At 65.0% G+C, this 20,856-nt stretch overlaps 1 protein-coding gene across 4 annotated transcripts in view; it reads left to right on the top strand.

Annotated features, from left to right (window-relative positions):
* The first annotated feature begins 5,281 nt into the window (after window positions 1–5,281).
* ZFYVE28 (zinc finger FYVE-type containing 28) overlaps window positions 5,282–20,856 on the top strand; it is a 42,967-nt gene continuing 27,392 nt past the window's right edge. Inside the window, exons 1-2 of one of the 4 annotated variants that reach the window (XM_045834348.1) lie at window positions 5,282–5,624; window positions 20,076–20,216. In XM_045834348.1, the coding sequence (XP_045690304.1) occupies window positions 5,586–5,624; window positions 20,076–20,216 (180 nt within the window). In that variant the 5' untranslated portion in view covers window positions 5,282–5,585. Of the gene's footprint in view, window positions 5,625–9,680; window positions 9,821–9,923; window positions 10,047–17,692; window positions 17,808–20,075; window positions 20,217–20,856 lie in introns of those variants that run through there. The other 3 variants (XM_045834349.1, XM_045834350.1, XM_045834347.1) reach the window with 3 other exon arrangements.

Raw genomic sequence — 20,856 nt, 5'->3', positions numbered from 1 at the left:
CCTCAGGTCGCTCAGGTGGACACCCCACTTGAAAGGTGAGGGAGCAAGCTCCAGGGAGGCTGCACAGCTGGCCGCGGCCAGGCTCCCGCATGCTCTGCCTGCTCTGGCGACCCCGGAGCTCCCAGAGAGCGGCGTGCCCTGCACCCGTCTCGGGAGGACCCTGGAGGACCTGCTCGGGCGGGGTCCCAGGACTGGCTCTCCCAGGCGGCCTCCAGACTGCCCGAGGGTGTGGCCAGGCCCCCACGGGCGCCCTCCCCACTGGTTCCGAGCTGACTGCACAGCCTCTCTGGGCAGCACACCACTGGCCGTCCTGGGCTCGTGCCCTGGGACAGCGGGGCTCCGTCCCTCCCCCGGGACAGTGGCCCCCAGATGGGCTAACTCCCTCTCCCCGCCCCATCACTTTCAAGAGGATGAGGGCCAAAGCCACCAGCACTTGGGGCGGGTTTGAGGACAGGGACACACGGGCCATACAGAGAGCCTGGACCCGAAACATTTTCTGCACCGGGAGCAGCCCCTTGTCTGTGGCTCGAGGGAGGGGGTGTCCACTCTGCCCGTCCTCTCCTCCGGCACGGACAGGGGAGGGGAGGCGGTGCTGAGGCAGGGGGCATGCAGTGGGGGAGGGTGCAGAGGCCTCCTGGGGGGCGGGCGCTGTGGCCACTGCTGGAATGCCGGGTCTGCTGTGCACCTGAGGACAAGCGGCTGAACCTTTCCGAGCCCAGGTTCCGCAGAGGGGACAGGGACCGTGGGCGGGTCAGCATGACCCCTGCAGCCTTGGTCCTGACCTAGCCGGCCCATCCGGGTAGGTCTCTGCCCTGCCCCACCCCTCGCCCTGGGGGTCCCAGACTGGCTTGGACCCCGAGCTCTCCCTGCTGCCCTTGGCATGGGGCCCCTCGTCCCCCCTCAGGTCGCTCCTAAGTGGGAAACCATCCCAGACGCTGCGGGAGCCTCTCGGAGCCAAAGGCAGCCCCGGGGTGCGGGGTCTGAGATCAGGCGCAGTGCCCCCAGGTTTGGGGCTTGGCCCTGAGGGCTGGGGCACGCGGGTCCCTGGAGGGTGGGAGGGTGCCCAGAAAAGACTCGGTTTCCAGGTTTGCGAGCGCCTCTCCGGAACAGCCCGGGGACACTGAGCATCCGTCCCCCGCATCAGAGCCTGGAGGGGCACGTTTCTCAGGGTGCCCCGCACCCAGGGTGCGGCCAGAGAACACCCAGAATGGGCCCCGAGCAGGGCCCGCCCTCTCAGCTGGTCCCCTTCCCGGGGCCTCGGGGATGTCCCAGCTGAGGCGCGCCGGAGCTGGCTGCCCCCACTGGCCACCCCAGGTCTCCCAGACCTGGCCCGGCCTCTCCCCCAGCACGCCTCTGTGCCCCCTCCCTCCCTTCCAGGCAGGTCTCCCGACAGATGCCGGAGTCCGGGCCCAGCCTCCCGTGGGGGCGCCGGAGGGGCAGGCCTGGGGAAATGGTCTCGGCGCAGGGCCATCTCCTGCCACTCCGGCCGTCACCAGCACACCCTCCCCACCTTCTCAGCTGCCTCAGGGGTCTCCTCGGCATGCCCACCCCTTACAGCCTGGACCACAGTCCCTGGGACCCTCCCCCTCCCTGCTGCTGCATCCACTCAGGCTGCGCACGGCCTCAGAAGCCCTTTCCCATGAGCCCCCTGAGCCTCGAACACCCCCCTTTCCCCTCCCTGGTGAGCTCCTAGGCACCCCTCAGCACCCAGCCCAAACACGGCGACCTGCGAGCCTGCCTTCCTCCTCCCCGAGCTCTGCCCTTCCCTGTGCCTCCGCTGACCTCGCCCGAACCTGGTGGGGGGCCAGCTTCACCGCCAGGTCCCCACTCGGAGACGCGGAGCTCTCGGTTTTCATCCTTTGACATCTTGAGAGATACCTACCCGGGGGCCACTCCGAGCTGTTTCGGGCCCTGGCTCCCTCGGATCCCGCAGCCGACAGAGCTCAGGCGTGCCCCGTTTAACCGGAAAGTCAGATGCCGCAATACTTCTGAGCAAGGCAACGAGGGAGAGAAGGAAACTGTGCTGAGACGGGGCGGGGGGGGGGGGCGGCGTCAGGCTTCCCACCCCCGTGGGAAATTCTTCTGCCTGTGGGAGCCCCTCAGGCCCAGCTCCCGCTCTGCCTGACCCCCACGGCCACTCGGCATGGGCGGCGGCTGTGTGACGAGGCACCCAGGTCAACGTGACGAAGGAAACAACACCCGCGAGTTTGGGGCTCGCAGCGGGGGACAGGGGTGGGGGAGACACATCCCTCTGCTCCTCGTGGGGGCAGGGCCAGCGGGCGGCCTGTGCCCCTGCAGTCGGAGCTGCCCTGGACAGACGGCTTCCCGGCCCTGCCCTCCAGTCCTGGAGCCTGAACATTCTGGAGAAACGAGGATCCCGGGGGCCACTGGTGATGAGGCGGGTCAAGGAGCAGCACAAAGAACCACCCAAGCCCTCCCCAGTCCAGCCGAGGCCGGGGTGGGCGAATCCAGGAGCCCAGGGGAGCAGGTGGGGAGGGGGGAGTGTGTGGGACCGTGGGGCGGGGGAAGAGGTGTGGCCTAGCCCAGCCGTGCTCCCGGCTCCCACCGCAGAGAGCGGCTGGGCCCTGAGGGCCGACGTCAGGGAGAGAGACACTGTGTGGGCTGTGTGTTCCCATGAAGGTTAGCCTGTGAACTTGGTCAAAACACTCTCATCTCTGGGCAGGAAACAGGCACTAACGTTGGCTCAACCCTTCCGCCAGCTTCCGGCACCTCGGCTTGATGTCAGTGGTGCGCAGTGGGGCTTCATTCCCAGACTTTCCCGGTATCGATTTTCAACGTCACTAGTCAGGACCTGACTGTGTCCTATTCGAGGAAACTCCAGAGGTGGGCTGGGCCAACGCTCCCCTTTCCTCAGCAAACCTTTCATAGACAGGGATGAGAAGATTCGAAGGTTACCAGACATGGCCTAGTTCAGCGCTCTCAACCACCCGAGAGGCTTTGCTCACACAGACCCCAAATGTGTGCTGATTAGAAATCTATTCCTTTTCTGGCCTTGAACCCTAAGGGTTTCTGCCAAGTCATGCTCTGACAGCCTGTGCTTAAAGCACAGGCTCACGTGGCGGGTTTTGCTGGTTGCTTCCCAATCCATACTCTCCCTTTCCTCCTGAGCAGACAAAACCCTGACTTCGGGTGGGGCATCTTCCAGCCTCTCTGGCTGCGGAGTGGCCAAGCAGTGATGAGGTGTGAGACTTAAGGAAGGTCTCCGTGTAAGAAGGAGGGGCATTCCCTTCTCTTCTTTCCGTCCTGCTGCCTGGACTCAGGAGGTAATGGCAGGAACATAGGCAGCTATTCTGCACCGTGAGGAAACACATTAAAGATGGCAGAAGAGCAAGCTAGACCCCAGGTCTCTGATGACCTCCCAGGATCATCTCCCTGTGCATGTCCTTCATGGAAACATGAATAATTTTGTTTGGACCACATGACGCTAGGATTTTTCCTTCCATGCAGCCATACAGAATCCTAACTGACCCACTGCCCTGAGGTCAAATTCCTTTCTGAGCAATTTCAAACTGGGATGCTTTGGAAGGAGCCTCTGAGCAGTAACAACAGCCCTGGCCTTCCCATTGGCCAAAGACAGACCCACAGAAAAGAGCCCGCCGGGTGTCTACCCCGAGTTCTCCCACTGGACAGGTGGCGGCGGGGTAGCAGCAGGTTTTACCATGGAGAGTGCAAGCTGTACGCATTGAGTGGGAGGGGCTCTGTCAGACTCCCAGCTGGGAGAGAACCGGGAAAGGGGGCTGGGGTCCCAGGGCGAAGTTCAGGCTGGAGATGTCCACAGGACCACAGGAAGTCACCTGTGGATGGGCGGGGAGAGGGGCTCCCAAGGACTAAGTTTAGAGTCCTGAGTGCTAGGGGGCCAGGCAGCCCCGGGGGAGAGGGGGACAGGGAGACCTGTGCCGGCCAGGTGGGGACAATGTGTCCAGGAGGGGAGCACACCACCGGCCCACCTGTGGTGGGCGGTTCAAGAAGGAGATGGCGTGAGGTCTGGTCGCCGGACTTAGCCACATCGGGTCAAGGGTGACTCCGGCCAAGAGCCTCGAAGGAGGCGCTGGGTGGAAATCTGACTGGAGTGGTGGGGCGGGTCCAGGGGAGAAGAGGCTGAAAGGCACCGGAGATAAGACGCAACTCAGGAGGGCTGTGAGCTCTAGGGGAGCCATGGCTAGGCGATAGCCGGAGGCCAGCGGGGAAGGTCAAACAGGTCCTCAAAAGCGGGCATGGATGACCACCAGCACATGGGGACATCTTGGAAGCTGGCCCTGCCCGGAAGCACCCGACTTGAATGGAATAGAGGCGTCCGGGGTTCCAGAACATCAGGCTACATGCCCGGGGCCAGTGATAATGCAGGCGCACCGCACAGCCTCCGTCCCCCCCGCCCCCCCCCACCAGGCCTCACTTCCCTCCCCTGCGACCTGAATCTGCGCCTTGTTGTGGAGCAGCCAGAGCAGCGCCGCTGGGAGGGGCCGGCCGGAGAGCGCGGGGCGGAGCCGGAGGGCACACTCGCCCTGCCTCGGGACCCCCTTCCCCGGCTCCCCTTCGTGTCTCAGTGTCTTCAGCTGACCACGGGAGTGTGATGTGAGACCACCTGCCTGTCAGCTTGGCATATATAACAGGTTCTCAGAGTTTGCTGACCGCTTTTATAGATCCAAGTTAGGGCACCGTTGCGGGCGGTAGTGAATGTGGGGAAATGTACATTTTTTAAAGTTCTGTTTACAGTGGCGATTTTTAAAAAAAAGCTCCGTTAACTGAGTCAAAGAGCTGGGAAGACCGAAAAGCAAAGCAAGAAGGCGGGAGCCCGGGCGCCGGGGACCCGCCTGCGGGGCTGGGATGGTGCTGGGGTGCGGGACCCAGCCGCGCCCCGCCACCCGGGCCCCACTTCTCTGCCTCCGTACCAGCCGGCGGCGCCCGGGGCGCTTTCGCACCTTCTTTCTCGCCTCCACCCGCCGCCACAGGGGCTGCCAGACGCACGCGGCGCGAGGGGACTCGGAAACCTCGGGGGGTACCCCACCTCGCTCCTGCTCCGCTCCGAGTCCGCGAGCACTCGGAGAGTGGGCTGTCCGGGCTGGGGTGCCGTTTGGGCGTCGTCGCCTAGCAACAGCACCCCGCTCCGGCGCCCCTGCGAGAACACTACAACTCCCAGAATGCCCAGCGCGCGCGGCTGGGAGAAGGACACCGCGAGCACGGCCTCGCCCCTGCGTCGCCGGACGGGACTTGTAGTTCCCCAGCCCCGCTAGGTGCTCCCAACGCCCCCGGGCGGGGAGCGCGCCTCGGGCGGCGGGGGTTCGCGGGCATCAGCGCATGTGCAGCGCGGAGCAGCGGGGGCCGGCGGAGTCGCGGGGTGTCAGTGAGCGGCGAGGAGCCGGCGCCCCGTGCCGCGTGAGCCCGTCCGCCCGCGGCTGTCTGCGGGTACGCTGCGTGGCACGCTGCTTGCTGAGCATCTCCCCGGCCGCGCACCTGTCCCGCACCTGCCCGCCGCCCGCCCGGCGCCCCGGGACCGCCCGCCGCAGCCGGGCCCGGGCGCAGCGCCGCGGAGGGAGGGCCGCCGGGCGGGCCGGGCCGGCGCGGCGATGATGCACAGGTTCCGAAAGTGGCTGTACAAACCCAAGGTGAGCGGCCCCGTCCCGCCTGCGCAAACAGACCTCCGCCCCTCCGCCAGGCACGGACCGTCGCCCTCGCGTGCGGCGGGTCCCAGTTCCAGCCCAGCGAGTGGCTGTGTCCCAGAGGGTAGCCCCAGCGCCGTCTACGGTGGACCGCCCGCGCTTGCCTTTGGCCTGGGTGCACCCCTCTCGCCCCGCCCGCGGCCAGGGCGGCCCCTCTCTCTTCCCATCCCAGTCTGCTCGCTTCTCACGGGCCCGCACTGCAGCCTGTGGCAGACCCCTACTCCTGGGTCCCACAGGGATGGACAGGACACTTCCATCCCCCCTCGCCTGCCCCGGTGTGACTTCTTCATCCCCCTGTGCCCGCCGCCCCCACCCCTTTACCCTGGGCTTGGAATTACCTCGCAACCTCGCTCTGCACTCCGGAGCAGTCCCCGTCCCACTTCCCGCAGGTTCTAGAGGGAACCCGTGCCCCTCTCCCCGGTCCCGTGTCCAGAGTGGATCCCCATCCACTGTCTGGGCCCTGCCTTCCCGAACCGGGACCGGTCCGCACCTCGGCCAGTGGCGTCCCCATCCGCGCCCGGTGCCCACCCACAGGCTCCCGGAGCAGGACCGGAGGCAGTTCCCCCATTTCCTGGCACAGCATCCCTCCTCCGCGCGGGGTCGGGGACCGGGTCCGGGCGGCGCTCCCCGCGCCCCGGCGGCTGCGCCAGTCGCACTGCGGGCGCAGCGTCCCCGCTGCCCGCTCAGGCTCGTGTCCGCTGCAGCCGGAGCGATCAGGGCGGCGGCGTCACGGAGCCGGACACAGGGTCCTGGGCTCGTTCTCGGTGTCGGGGCCGGCGCTGTGGGAAGGCCCAGGCGCCCCAGGTCTTGGTTGGGGGATTAAGGCTTGGGTGGGGTTACCGGCGACCTAAGGGCGCCTTAGATAGCTGAGGTCGTAGTGTCTCTGATCGACACCGAGGTAACCTTCCCCTTCCCCCAGGCTGACTACTTTTCTGGATCAGGCTTCTCAGCTCCGGTCCTCCCCCACCCCCAGGGTGATTTCTCCAGGTAGGGGTTTCCTTAAATCCGTGCCCTCTCGGTACACCCATGCAGGGAGACAGCAGATCCTTTCGGATCCCGCGGTCCCTGGCGGTGGTAGAGGGAGAGCTCAGGGGCCCAAAGGCCTGGAGGCCTTGGGAAGAAAGAGCCCTCCCAGTGTGAGTGCTGGGTTGGGGGCTCAGGATGCCTGGGGCCCCGCCTTGGGGGTCTTAGATTCTGTTCTTTCCTGCTAGAGCAGCAGCACTGACCTTCGTGTCCTGCAGTAGCTACTAAGTGGTGGTGGTGGCTCCCGAGCGCCCGAGCGCCCAGGGTTCCCTAAGGTTGAGTGCGGTTCAGGGCCTCCACCCTTGGCTGCCTTCTGCAGGCCCTCCAGGGCCCCCAGGGAGGTGCTCAGGTCCGGCCTGTTTTCGCTGTGCAGGCTGCCAGGGGTCGGTGACAGGCAGCTTCTGCTTGGGAGCAGTTTTGTGTGTGTGTGTGGCCGGTTAAAGAAACACTAAGTTCATTTGTCAAAAGGTCATTTGGTGGGAAGCAGCGTTGTTTTTTCAGTGACAAATGGCAAGGGCCAAGGGAAATGTATCACAGGTCAAGTAACAATTTGGTCTCTCTGAAAAGGCTTTGTCTGGGGTCCCGGGGCTCCCGGCTGCTCCTGTCCAGGTGTGGCCGTGGAAGAGCCTTGTTTGCGGGCGGCCGCTCCTGTTCTGTTGTTGGAGGGGAGGGGAGGGAGCGGTGGCCGCTGTGTTTCATCCGTAGCTGGGTAATTTCCCCGGCCCTGTCTGTTTCGGTTTAGGGCAAGTCTTCAAAAGTGGAAAATGATACTGTCCTTGAGCTTGTGCCCCGGAACTGGGAATCGTGTCCCTGTGTTTCTGTCTTCAGCAGGCTGCTGCCCGTCCAAGGCAAGCCTGGGCGCTGACCTGGCCAGCTGAGGTGGGGGCGAGTCCACCCGCCCTGGGGGCTGTGCCCACAGCCGTCTGCTCTGGGGGCGGCGGGCATCGACTCTGACCCTCGCCTGTCCTTCACTGTCGTCTCTCGTCGTGTTGTCAGATCCATGTTGCTGACCCCTGGGCTCAAGACACACCTGCATCCGAGACCCCTGTGTCCTGCGTGGCTTTGCGGGGAGCAGTGCCCTGCCGTCAGCCTGAGGCTGGGCAGCCCCTTGTTTGTGACCTGCCTTGCAGCGCAGTGTCCTGCTCCCTGGAGGGGTGGGGTGTGTTAGGTCACCCCAGTGAGGTTTTCCTTTGTCACGCCAGAGCTCAAATTTCTGCCTAGTGGTATGAATTGAGTGTTTTGCTCCCCCTCCCTATCCAGTGAAACACATTTTGGCACTAGGGAGCACCCAGGCAGTCAGTCCTGCAGGAGTTAAATGTCAGCTGTGGGGGAGGGTGGGTTGGGGAGGGGGTTGCCTGCTGGAGGGTTTTTTTCACTTTTGTATTTAGATACGTATACAATTGCAACGGCATTCTTGGTTCACTCCCAGCTCTGGTTTAAAACCGAACACTGAACTTCTTGTTCGTTACAGTGCAGTGGAAAATATTCTGAAACGAAACATATTCATTGTTCTCGTAGTTCTAAAAGCATTTGCAAATGCTTTACACTGCTCTGACCCAATGCGCACTCATGTGCATCTGAGTCATTAATACCTGCCTGAGTTGAGGGGGAAATAAATCTGACGGACGACGCAGGAGTGTAACGGGGGGACACCGTTTGCAGACGCTCACGCTTCCTGGGCGTCCTCGAAGGCTGTCTTTGCAACGCCACCGCGACTCTGCTTCACGCCACGCACAGGGGACGAGTGTCTCAGTGGGCTGCCGGCGGCCTGGGAGGGCCGTGGGGGCGGGGGCCACCCCGCCCGTGCTGCCCCCGGGGGTGTCGGTGGGATCTGTTCTGGGCCTCTGTCTAGGGGGCGCCTTTCCAGGACGGAGTCGGCCTCGAAAGGTGAAGATGTCAACACTCGTGTTTCGGGCAGGACGATCAGCTGCTGCTGATCCCCGATGACGGGGCGAAGGGGGGAGACCGTGGCGTGGGGGAGGGGACCCGACCCGGGCCCCACGAGGACTTCCCGGCCGTCCCTGGAGGGCGTATCAGTGGTGGCCGGGCGGACTGAGTGTTGTCCATCTCCGAGGGAGAATCGACCCTCGGCGGCGGGCAATGCTGTCCAGTGGACGGCCCGCCACAGCGGTGTGGCCTCCCCCTGCCCCCCGCCACGCTGTCCTCACTCGCCGAGCTCCGTCACAGCCCCCAGCCCTGAGCCCCGCGCAGACCCTGCGCCAGGCCTCGGGGTTTTCGTGTTAAGTGCTGGCCAGGCTGCCGACTGGCTTGTTCTCGGCCGATCAGCTCCGGGCGCCTGGCCGAGACTGAGGCTGTTCTCAGGGCAATGGGCTTCTCTCTCAGGCGAGCTACTGGGAAGCCAGGCTTCCGGAAAGCCTGGCCGCACAGGCTGTGTCCAGGGCAACTCCCGCTCCTAGCAGGTGCCCGGCCCGGAACGGGGCCAGCAAGTTCTGGGAAGGATGCTGGGCAGTGCTGAGTCAGGGCGGGCCTGGCAGGTCCAGCACGCTCTGTCCCATCCCTGAACTCGGGAAGCTCCGGGCCCCTCCTCCCTGCTGCCCGGTCCTGCCGCCCCTCCCGGAGGCTCCCTTCAGACGCACCGGCGTTGCCAGGCTGGGGGCAAATCAGGCCGGCCCTGCTGGCTCCGACGCCTGGGCTGGGGGTGACTCAGCAGGCTTCTGGGCTCTTGTCCTAGGCCTGCCTGGGTTCCTGTCCACAGCTGGGGCGGGGGGGCACGGGGGCCTTGGCCTAGCCCCGTGCGGTCAACACCCGCAGGCCGGCGAGAGGCTGAGCCGCCAGCAGGGCGAGGCTGGGCGGAGGCCAGCTGTGTGTCCTCGCCCAGGGCCTGCACTCTGTCAGCAGCAGGGCACTTGCGGGAAGCACAGGAGGCCGTTTCCGTTAAATGGGCGAGTTGCGGGCGGCGGTCTGAAGCGTCACCTAATGGTGTCTGCGCTGGGTGTCCTGCGGGAGGTGGCGTGCTGCCCGCCCCCCACCCGCGCGCCGCCTCTCCGGGAAAGGGAGCCTGTTGGGTCACTTCCGAGGCTTAGTGCCTTGCCGAGGCCTCGGCGGTCCCAGAAGGGCAGACACACTTGTTTCGGATGTGCGGGATGCGCCTCTGAGCCGTAAGTGACCTGATTGTCTGGACCGCCTGGCGTGGCTCTTGCTTCAGCGGGCAGCACTTGTGCCTCAGCGCTGTGTGGTGCTGTGTGTGGGCCCCCGAGACTGCAGCTCCGTGGGACAGGAGCCCCCAGTGCCTCGGGGCCCAAGGACAGTTGTCCCGCCTGCCGCCTTCAGGCCTGAGGAGGGAGCAGCTGTGCAGGGCTGCAGGGCTGTCCCCCCAGGGCCCAGGTGAGAGCCATCCCACAACCCCTATCCCGGCCTCCATTTCTCTGGGGATGGGACCTGCTGTGTGAGATTCCAGAAGACCCTCTCCGTCGAAGGCCGGCAGTAGCGGCTTGGCTAACTGATGGCCGTGGTCACTGCTGGTGGGATGTGCGGGCAGGTGGGAGGGCGTGGCCTGGACACAGACTCGGCGATTTCTGGAGCCCCAGAGGCCATCAGAGCTTCCAGTGACTTCTGCCGACTCATGCTGACAGCGGAAGTGTCTCAACAGGTGCGCCCCCCCACCTTTTTGGTGGCCTGTCAGGTACTCGGTTTGGGGGCACAGACCCTCAGGCATGCTGACGGGCCCTCACTGCCACTGGCACCCACCTCCCACGATCTCTCCACCTCTCTCCTCCCCTTCCTTCCTTACTCTCTCTCTCAAACCAGTAAATACGTCTTTGGGTGGGGATTAAAATGCTTTTAAAAGTCCGAAATGAGAATAAACTACTTCGACGTCAGAAGCATTCGCAAATGCAGCAGCATGGTTCTTTGCAGCCCGAAGGCAGGTCCGCAGGGAGGGGGCAGGGCCAACCGAGGGCCACGCCCACTGGGGGGCGTCACTCGGCGGAAGGGAGTCAAGTACCTGCCGCAACGTCGAGGAGCCTGGAATTGGGGGGGGGGCACAGTGTAAGAAGTGAAGCCAGGTGTACGTTTTTTTAATCCTCACCTGAGGGTGTGTCTTTATTTATTGTTTTTTAAAATTATGTTTTACTGATTATGCTATTACAGCCGTCCTGATTTCCCCCCTTGGCCCCCTTCCACCCTGCACCCTCAGGCAGCCCCTCACCGCGGACGGTTCACGTGCGCGTGGCGCGTGTAAGCCCTTTGGCTGCTGCATCTCCTGGGCTGCACTTCGAGGGCCCGTGGCTACTCTGTGGCTGCCTGCTGTGCTCTGCCGTGTATAAGGCACGCCCGTGGCTTTGTGCTCGTCATACACGGTGTCATTAAACCCACGGAGTGTAATCACTACACCCATGTATCCCGTGCGTCCTTGCTTTTCCCTCAACACATTCAGCAACAAGTGTGCATCACGCAGGGCAAACTGCAGTATTTGTACTTCTTAATCCCCTCACCTCCTCACGCATGCCCCCCAACGCCCTCCCACCCACCAACCATCAGAAAGCGCTCCGTATCCATGATTCTGTCTCTGTTCTTCGTGTTTGCCTGGTGTGTTTGAGATTCAGTTGTTGACAGATATGTATTCATTGCCATTTTATTGGTCATGGTTTTGATCATCTTTTTCTTAAGTAAGTCCCTGGAACATTTCATATAACAGTGGTTTGGGGGTGATGAACTCCTTTAGCTTTTTCTTGTCTGGGAAGCTCTACCATCCCTTCGATTCTAAGTGACAGCTTTGCTGGGTAGAGCAGTTTTGGCTGTAGGTCCCTGCTTTTCAGGACCTTGTGAATATGTCTTGCCAGTCCCTTCTAGGCTGCAGAGTTGCTTCGGAGGGAGAGAGGAGGGAGGGAGGGAGAGAGAAACACCAACACGAGAGACCCTAGTGAGTTGCCGCCTGCACACGTCCTGACCGGGGACCGAGCCCGCAGCCTTTTGGCCCACGGGCGCCTCTGCAGCCAGCCTGTCCAGCTGGCACTTGTGGCTTTGCAGACGTGAGGGGTCAGACAGGGGAGTCCAGAGACAGCGAACATAGCTGGGGGGGCAACAGCTGGAAGGTGCGGGGCCATGAAGAGGCTTTCCCACCAGAGAGCAGAGCACACCGGCGGTCGGGCCACGCCGTGAGAGCGCAGACGCCACTGGCTGCTCACTTTCAGACGGTCAGCTGTATGCGATGGGACTTTAATCTCCACAGAAAGAATCTGAGCATTTTTTTTTAGCTTTTTTCAGAACCGTAGCATCGTTTGAGGTAGCCCAGGGCAAAGGTGCTTTCCAGCTGAGTCAAAAGATGCTAGGGCCAAGGCCACCAGAGGGGCCTGCTGTCTGAGACCCAGCCCCCACGCATCCATCTGTGGGGTCCACAGGGCAGCCTGTGCTCAGCTCTGCCTCTTGGGGGTGGAGTGCTGCCTCCTGGGACCACCCGGGGTGGCCCCGTGGGAGGGGGCCCTGGGCAGAGCCATGGGTGGCCGGACCACCATGGGGCCGGGGCCAGGGTCGGGGCTGAGCTGCAGAGGGGGTGGGTCTGGGATTCAGGAAGCCGTACCCTCCGACCCGGGGCCCGGAACCCTACCTGCCACTTTGTCCCCCGTGGGCAGAGTCACCTGGGTACCTGGCAGATAAACACCTCTGAGGTGAAGTTCACCATGAAAAGCTACAAAACCCGGGAGAGAGTGGCGTGCTCCTCGCAAGAGCCAGCACTCGGCAGGGCCCACCCACCGAGGGGGGAGGGCTGCTCACGTGCTCGGGCGGAAGAGGAGGGTTGAAGCCCACGGGGCAGCACCAGCCGCTGGAAGGGGCAGCAGAGCCCACCAAGCGGAGGACAGGACGAAGACCCGCCCCAGAAATGCCCAACAGCCCGCTGAGGGGCGGCCCCCACCCCAGCACGTGCCCAGCTGCTGCGTGTTCCGGTTCAGCAGGCCCCGGTCGCAGCGGGGTGCCTAGTGCTAAATGCGCGGACACCGCAGGGCAAAGCCGCGGGCACCAACCCTCAAGCGTAGGCTGAAGCGGAGGACTGTGCTTGGAGGGGCGCCACCCCCCGGGGGGTTCGGGCGTCCTCCCCGGAGGAGCCGGAAAGGGAGGACAGTTTTAGATGGAGGCGGAAGAGCCGCCGCCCAAGTCTTGGAGGATGCGCGGGGACACGCACTCCAGGAGGGGATCCGGGGTCAGGGGGCGGGGTCAGGAGGCCTGCGTCACTGACCCGCACGGGGCAGGGCGGTGGCCGGGCCCCTGGAGTCCCCGAAGCAAAGTGAGCGGACCCCGGGCAGCATCCCCGTGCGGGGGCCCCAGGTGCCCCGTGGTCGGATGAGCTGTTGGCTGACTTCCCACCCGGAGTTCAGCGTGTGAATCAAGGCTGGGTGAGGCTGGGGTGACGGCTGAGAATGATGACTTCCGGCCGGGAGGGAGGAGGAGGACAAGGAACACGCACCGGTGCAGTCGGAGCGGGAGAGCAGGGAGCACTGCGGACCCGCGGCAGAGACAAGCTTCCGTAAGTCCGTGGTCTCAGAGGACGCGAGTTCGGGGTCCCTGTGGCCCCTGAGGGATCGAGGTGCAGAGAGGCTGGGGGCAAGAGGCACAAGAACCCCACTCCGTCGCTGTGGTTGGACTGCCAGGCCCGGAACACCTGCCCCGGGCTCCCCACGGACACCGTGCCCAAACCTGCACTGCGGGGCCCAGGGCCCGGCCAGGTGGGGCTCCGGCAGTGTCTGGGGCCTGCCCTGGCCCTGCACAGTGCGGCCCCGCCACAGCTCCCTGCCCACACCAGACCCCGGACTTCCGGCCTCCAGAACCGCGAGAAAATAAATGTGGTTCAGCCCCCTGGTCTGTGGAGTTGGTGGTGGCAGTGCGGCTGACTGAGGTGGCGGGGGCGGGGGGGTGGCACTACCATGGTTTCGTGATCTGGTTCTGGGAGGTTCTCTGAGTCCTGGCCTTTCCGGGTTTCCAGAGTCCTGTGTGCTGGGACAGCCAGGCCTCTGTCTCCACGTGGTCACTCCCCTTGTGCACTGGACCCCAATCCCCCATACAGTGGGCCTCACCCCCTGTGCGCTGGACCTCACGTCCCTGTGCCTGTTGAGTGATGTCCCCTGGGTCCTCTTCTGGTCTCTCCCAGTCTTCTAGATCATTCCCCTTGAGGTGAAACCTGCCGTGACCTCCTGTCTCTAAGACAATAGCCAGGTCACCCACCCCCGAGCCTGAGGCGAGCTCCCGTGAACCCTGGTGCCCCAGCTCTCCTTTCTGCAGAAGCCCCGGCGGGGGGGCAGCGGGGGTGGGGGGGCTGACTCCACGCCCACCCCTTCCTGCACTGCCCACTGAGAGCCCGGCCGCAGTGTCGCCTCCTGGAGCCTGCTGTGCTCGCCCCTTCGGCCCCTGCTTTCCCTGGTCTGCCCGGTTGGCGGGAACCTCGGGGCTGCGTCCGACCTCGCGCTGTCCCTCCCTGTCTCCTCGCCCAGCCTCCCCGGGCGGCTGTGTCCCTGGCTCGGGCCCCTCTCCGTCTCCCTGACCCCAGTACGTGGCTGGCCAGCTCTCAGCCCTCTGTGCCCTGATGGCGCTCACGCGTGTCTCTGCAGCCCTGACCGCCCCCCCCCACCCCCGTCCCATCCGGCTGCCCCTGGACGGGAATCTGACTCTCTCCTGGCCCGTCACTGTGCGTCCCCACCGGCAGCAAACCCGCGGCGGCACGCCCTCTGTCTCGTCTCGGCAGCCTCCTTTCACAGCAGTGGGGGCGGCAGGCGCAGGGTGGTCTGTCCGTCCCTGTCCGGCCTCACGGGGAGGGCACCCTGACACCTGCCACCCCGTGGAGGACCCCAGGGGATGGCACACTCCGTGAGATGAGCCCGTGCCAGAAGGGCCCACGCTGTCCATCCCGCTTCCGTGAGGCCCTCCGAGTGGCCAGGCTCTTCCAGGCAGAGAGGAGGTGGCAGGGGCCGGGGTTGGGGGGCGGCTGCTTGGTGGGGCAGCCTTTGAGCTTCGCAGGGTGAGACCAGGTCTGGAGACTGAGTACTTAGGGACGGCCCTGGGGGCAGGCGTTCTGTCCTGTGTGTCACTGCGATTTAAAGTGACAGTAAAAGTGTGTTTCTGGGAGGTGACCCCTCTGTCCCAGCACCTCCTCCGTGTCCAGCCACCAGCGTCGCCCTGGTCGCCCCCCATCGGCCCTCATCCACCCCCCCAGGCTGTCCCCACACAGCAGCTGGAACCGTCTTTCAGACACGCAGTGTCGTCTCCTCGCTCCCCCCAGATGCCCGGCCCTCCCAGCGTGAAGCCCCAGGCCCTCCAGGAGCAGGCGGCCCCACCCGCGCCTCCCCTCCCCCACGCTGTCCTGCGCAGCCCCACCGGGCTCTTCCCCGACCAGCCCTCCTCGAAAATCCCACTTCACCGGACCCTCCTGCTCGCCCCCCCCATGCCTCTCTCACCCCCCCTCCCCGCACTCCAGTGGTTCTCAATGGGGGCGACCGGCCCTCGGGGACGTTTGGCAATGTCTGCAAACATCCTTGGTGTCACAGGTTAGAGGGGTGTTCTGCTGGCAGCTAGTGGGGGATGCTGCCCAGCAAGGCCCGGGACAGCGCCCACAGCGAGGCCACTGGCCCCAAGGTCAAGTGCTGAGGCTGAACAGCCCTGTTGTCATCCATGGGCCCCTCGCCCTCTGTCTGTTCCCACAGTGCTGGCCGGTGCCCTTCGGGGCAGGGCAGAGGTCAAAGGCCATCCCCGTGGTTGTGGGTCCGGCCGTCCCTTCTGGCCTGGCATTCTCGGTGACCTCAGCGGCTGGAGAGCCGGGGTGGGCACACCTCCCAGGAGCCGGCCTGTCCTGCCCGCAGTCGGTGACGATGAGATGTTCTGTGTCCAGCCCCACGGGACGGGCCGCCGCCACGGCAGCCCTGGGCGCTGCGGGGGACAAGCCCCGGGCCGAGCGGGCACGGAAAGACTTCCTCCCGCAGTGTCTGCGCTGTCACCTGCCCCTGGTCAGGGCACGTTCACGGAGCGTCGGGCGTCACGCCGGAGGTCCTGTGCTCCCTTTGAAACCCGACCGGAGAAAACACAGCGTGCGGTGCAGCCCTTTCCGGCTCTGCCCTGCGCTCGCTGCTCGCGACGGGGAGGGGGCTGTGGCGGGGCCGTGGCACGGCTGGCCTCGCTTCCCGCCGGCGTGGCCGGAGAGTGGCAGGTCATTCCGTCTGCGCCGCTCCTCTCTGACCTCCACCAGCAGATGCTTCGCCGGGAGCCTGCCTGCCTCCCAGCGCGGTCCACTCCATTTTCTGGGAAGAAGGGAGAGGCTGGGGAGTGAGGCTGGGTTTCCTTTTAATCCTCCCCCAGGACATGCTTGTTGGTTTCAGAGAGGGAGGGAGGGAGGGAGAGGGAGAGAACATCCATGTGAGAGAGAAACGTGGATTCTGCCTCCCCCACACACCCCTGCGAGGATTGAACCTGCAGCCTAGGCATGGGCCCTGGTGAGAGTTGAACCCGCAGCCTTCGGGTGTGCAGGACAGTGCTGCCACCCACTGAGCCACCCGGCCCCGTCTGAGGTTGGATTTTTAGTGGGAAGGTCAGAGAGGTCCTGACGGCTGGCCTTGCTCTTGGCGTGGAAGAGATTTCCTGGTCTTCTATCGGTGGGTCACCAGCGGAGCCACCCACTGTGCCGAGCATGGGTCTGGGGGCAAGTGGAGGGCAGGCCTGCCTGCTGGCGCCCCAGTCAGCGTCAGAGCCAGGGCACCCCTGCCTGGAAACACTAATGGACCTCAGCCCCGCCTGCAGCCAAGTGCCGCGGCTGTGACTGTCCCCGTGACTGCAGACCCCAGGGTCTGCCACCCAGACCCCCAGGCCCCCCGACTTGGTACTGTGAGCTGGAAACTCTCTCCTCGTGTGGTCAGCCACCTTGTGCGGGGGAACTCGGGCCCAGGGTCGGGCGCTGGGACTCCAGCCCATGGAGAGGCATGGCTCCGCCCCACTCAGGGGCAGCACGCCGCGACCCTGTGTCCGTGCTGGGGAAGGTGGGTCCTGGGAGCTGAGAGGTGGTTGCTGGGTGCGAGCCGTGCGACCCAGAAACGCCACCAGTGGCAGGCAGGATAATGGCCCCGAGATGCTCCTGTTGGGACCCCCCGAGCCTGTGGACAGCTCCGGCTCGGTGGCAGAGTAGGAAGACGGTTCCCCCGGGGAGCCAAGGTCGCCAGTCAGCTGCCCTGGAAACTGTGAGATGGGCCTGGGTCAGCTGGGGCGCCGTGTGCCGGTGGCGGGGGAGGGGGGTGTGACTGTGGAAGAGGGTCCAGGAAGTACCCCACTGCCCTCCCCAAAGGCAGAGGGAGGGGCCTCCGATGGAGGAGGACAGCAGCCTCCACGCTGGGAAAGGCGAGGGCGTGGTTCTCCCCTCCACCGGCCGGGAGGAGGAGCGGCCCTGCCGCCTTCAGGCGCAGCCGCGGAGACCCCTGCTGGGGCTCTGTCCCCCGGACCGCCAGGGGGTGTGTTCTGTTCAAGCCACTGAGTCTGTGCAGATTTGTTAAGGCCGCAGGAGGGGACTAACGCCTGCCTTCTGGCGCTGTGCACACACAGCCGGGGGTGAGGGGGGGGTCAGCCACAAACCTGCCTGCACAGCAAAACCCCGGAGGAACGGGGCGCCCTCTGGGGGCGCGGCCAAGTGCACGGTGGGCGGCTCGCAGGGCCGCCGCTTGTGGGACCGGCAGCCGCCGCGCGGCACAGCGCACAGGATGTGACAACTCAAAAGCCAGTCTCAAAATACCACATACGCGTGACATGCTTTTTATAGAGTTAAAAACAGCCAGAAATACATTTGAGGACTACATACGGCAACAAGCTGTGATGGAGGGGCCACGTGAGTCGGGATCCGGGGCGCAGGTAGCTTTGCGGAGAGCGGGCTGGGCGGGGCTGCAGCTGGTGGGCGGGTTCTGCCTGCGCGAGGTGGGTGGGCTCCTGGCGTGCGAACAGCAGCAGCTCCGCTGAACTTTCTTGCGTGGTTGAGAAGTGGCCGTCTCCAGGGCCCGCGTGGCCTGTGTGGCCCGGGGTCTGCCTCGTTGGAGAGCCCTCCCGGCCCAGCAGTTCCAAAGCCTCTCCTGGAGTCGGATGGTCCTGCCACCGGCCGGGAGGCGGGCGGGCGTGTGCAGGGAGGACCAGGTGAACCAGGGCACGGCTCGGGCTGCGAGATTGGGGGTGCCTTCCAGGGGCTGGCGTCGACGTGCCCAGTGGTGAGTGCCCTCGGGCTCTGCAGGGGAGCACTGGTGCTCCCACTGGACTCGCGTGGCCGGTGAGACACCTTGGGCGGCAAGAAGGACAGAGCCTTGCCCCTTGAGGGGGCGTTTTGCAGTTTTACTTCCTTCCACGGGCGGAGCCGAAGGTCCCGTCGTTGTGCTCGGATCTGGAAAGGGAAAAGGAGCCTTTTCCTGGAACTCCGGGGCCGATGCCACCACTCGGTCCCCTGTAACTTCTGCGAACTCCCCGCAGTGAGCGTCTCCCCGAACTCGGGCTCACAGCGGAGCTCCGGGCGTGGCCGCCGGTCACGTCCTGGGCGTAGCGGGGGCAGTGCGGGGGAGGGGCGCGGAGGAGGCGAGCCCCTGGGTTTCCTGGGGTGGCTTCTCCTCGGAGAGGGGCGGGGCGTTCAGCGGGGGGAGAAAGGGCAGCCGTGACACACGTCCTCGTGGTAGACGCGCCCCGGAGTCCCCTGGTTCGCTGCAGGGGATCCGTCCGCGCGGACTTGCCGGTCAGCGCTGGCTGTGAGCGGCGCCCTCCCCGAATGGCGCAGGCGGCCGGCCTCGATGGCTGGAAACGTTGGCCGAAATGCGCTTTCCCGGGGGGGGTGTGTTCTGAGCCCTTTTGGGCCCGTCTTCAGGGGTCGGTGTGTGTGTTTCTGGCACAGGCCACACCCAGGCCCCAGACTCTGGGTCAGACCGGAGAGCGACCGCCCAGCGCGGCTCGTGGCGGCGGAAGTCGCAGTCGGCGATTGCGTGCTGCCCGGGGGGCTTCTCCCCGACCCTGCGCCGTGCGGGGCCACTCCCCCCCCGAGCGAGCCTCTCTTTACTCTGTTTTAACTGAGGTGGAGTTCGGGGGGGGGTGACGGGAACTATCCCGTTCAGAGCAGACGGTTCCGGGGCGTTTGGCGCACTCACAGGGGTGTGCGGCCACCCCCTCCGTGTGGTTCTGAAACGTCGTCGTCGGGCCTGAAGGAGGAGACCCCCGCGCCCAGCCCGTGGCCCCCCCTCTGCCGAGGGGCCGCTTTCCAAAGCGCGTGAGGAGCAGCTTAGAAGGGTTTCGTGTAGGTTTCTGATGACTCGTCACTATGCGTGCGTTTAAGGATGAAGGTCACCAGTGTGGCGGGGGGCACACCGGGGCACACCTTACTCCGAGGCACCACACTGTACCTCTCTGTGCCCCCGTTCCCTCTTGAGGGGCTGAGCGAGAAGCCTCTGGGAGCTCAGTTCCCCCCCTGGGTCCAATGGGAGCGAGTGGCGGGCAGCTGGCACCACGGCCACCCTTGGCCTTTCCTGAGCCCGAACCGTCACTGCCTCCCTGGCCGCGGCTCACGCAGCAGGGCCTGTCACCTGGGCACCGGTGTGTTGGGGCCCGAGGTCTGTGCCGTGTGCCGAGGAGGGCCCGCCCGAGTCCTCCCGTGGACGGGTGCGGGCGTGGCCCCGGGTCGTGTTGTCCTAGGCAGACCTGGCCCCCCGGAGGCGTCGCTGCCCCATGCCCTGGACTCGGTCCTGTCCTGCTCGCAGGTCCAGACGTGTCTGTTGGCGGGTGGGCCGGGCCGCAGAACAGACGAAGGGGGTTTGGCGTCACCCCCCTGGTTTCAGTCACCACGTGGCATCTTCCGTGGGAGTGTCCCCCACCCTACCCGCACCCCCACTGTGTGAAGGGAGTTGGGGAGGGTTGGGGTCTGGAAGGACCCCAGTGGGCTGCGGTGACCTGGGCCAACTCCTGAGCTAGGTCTCAGGATGTCGTTGCTGAGGTGGCCATCATCCTGTGGCCCCCTGGACCCCACTCTCCCCAGGCCCTTTGTTTGTGGGTCGTCTATCCCAGGGGGCCTGTGGGGACTTGCTGTCTGGCTTCCCCACAGAGATGCTGTCCTCTGGGGCCGCACAGCTTGGGTGGCCTCCGAGAAGCAGGCACGGGCCTGTGGTTGTAAAGTAGAGGGACTCAGGTGTGTCGGGGACAAGCAGCAGAGAGATTCCGGTGCAGGAAGCTGATGGGAGAGCCCACACTGCTCGCTGCCCAGGGGTCAGGGCCCTGGGCCACAGCCACAGCTCATGGCCTGGGAACGGGCCATCCCGGGGCCCGCCGGTCTCCTGCCTGGCTCACGCCCTCCTCCTGCCTGGCTCACGCCCTCCTCCTGCCTGGCTCACGCCCTCCTCCTGCCTGGCTCACGCCCACTGTGTCCGTCTCCCACAGAGGTCGGATCCGCAGCTGCTCGCCCAGTTCTACTATGCCGATGAGGAGCTGAACCAGGTGGCCGCCGAGCTGGACAGCCTGGACGGGAGGAAGGACCCACAGCGGTGCACGCTGCTCGTCAGCCAGTTCCGCTCCTGCCAGGTGAGTGCGGTCAGGCCCGCCCTGGGCGAGGTGAGGCCTAGGCGACATTCGGTGTCGGGGAGGGCCTCCAAGTGTTCCGTGCGGTCACCCTCTGCCGCGTGCCCTTCCCCGTGGCGATCTCCGTCCCCACCCGGTGTCCCTTCCCTGTCCTTCTGGTGAAAGTCCTTCTTCAGCATCTCCCTGTGCTGCCGGTTTGCTGGCCCTGAGTTCTTCTAGCCCGCGCCTGCATGAAGAAGGGTTTTGATTGAATTTCGAAACACTTTTTTGCTTGGTGTAGAATTGTAAGTTGTTAACCATTTCTCCCCTCAATATGTTCTTTCCACTCTTCCTCTTTTTTACCCTCACCTGAGGACTTACGTATTGATTTTAGAGAGAGGGAAAGGAAGGGAGAGGGGGGAGAGGAACATTGATTGGTTACCTCCCGTACACACCCCAACTGTCCCCGCTGGGGACTGAACCCGCAGCCCGGGCGTGCGCCCTGACCGTGAACTGAGCCCACAGCCTGTCAGTCTGCGGGGGGACGCCCCTCCAGCTGAGCCACACCGGCCGGAGCCCTCCCCTCTCGTCCCGCAGGCACTGTTTCCACTGAGAAGTCGTGACCTGTCTTTTTCTCTCCTGCTCCTTGTGAGATTTCCTCGGT

Source organism: Phyllostomus hastatus, unplaced genomic scaffold, assembly GCF_019186645.2.
Source record: "Phyllostomus hastatus isolate PE091 unplaced genomic scaffold, TTU_PhHast_1.1 phas_contig_196, whole genome shotgun sequence".
Lineage (NCBI taxonomy): Eukaryota > Metazoa > Chordata > Mammalia > Chiroptera > Phyllostomidae > Phyllostomus > Phyllostomus hastatus.
The sequence above is the reverse complement of the archived record's forward strand: the minus strand, read 5'-3'. Positions and strand labels throughout refer to the sequence as shown.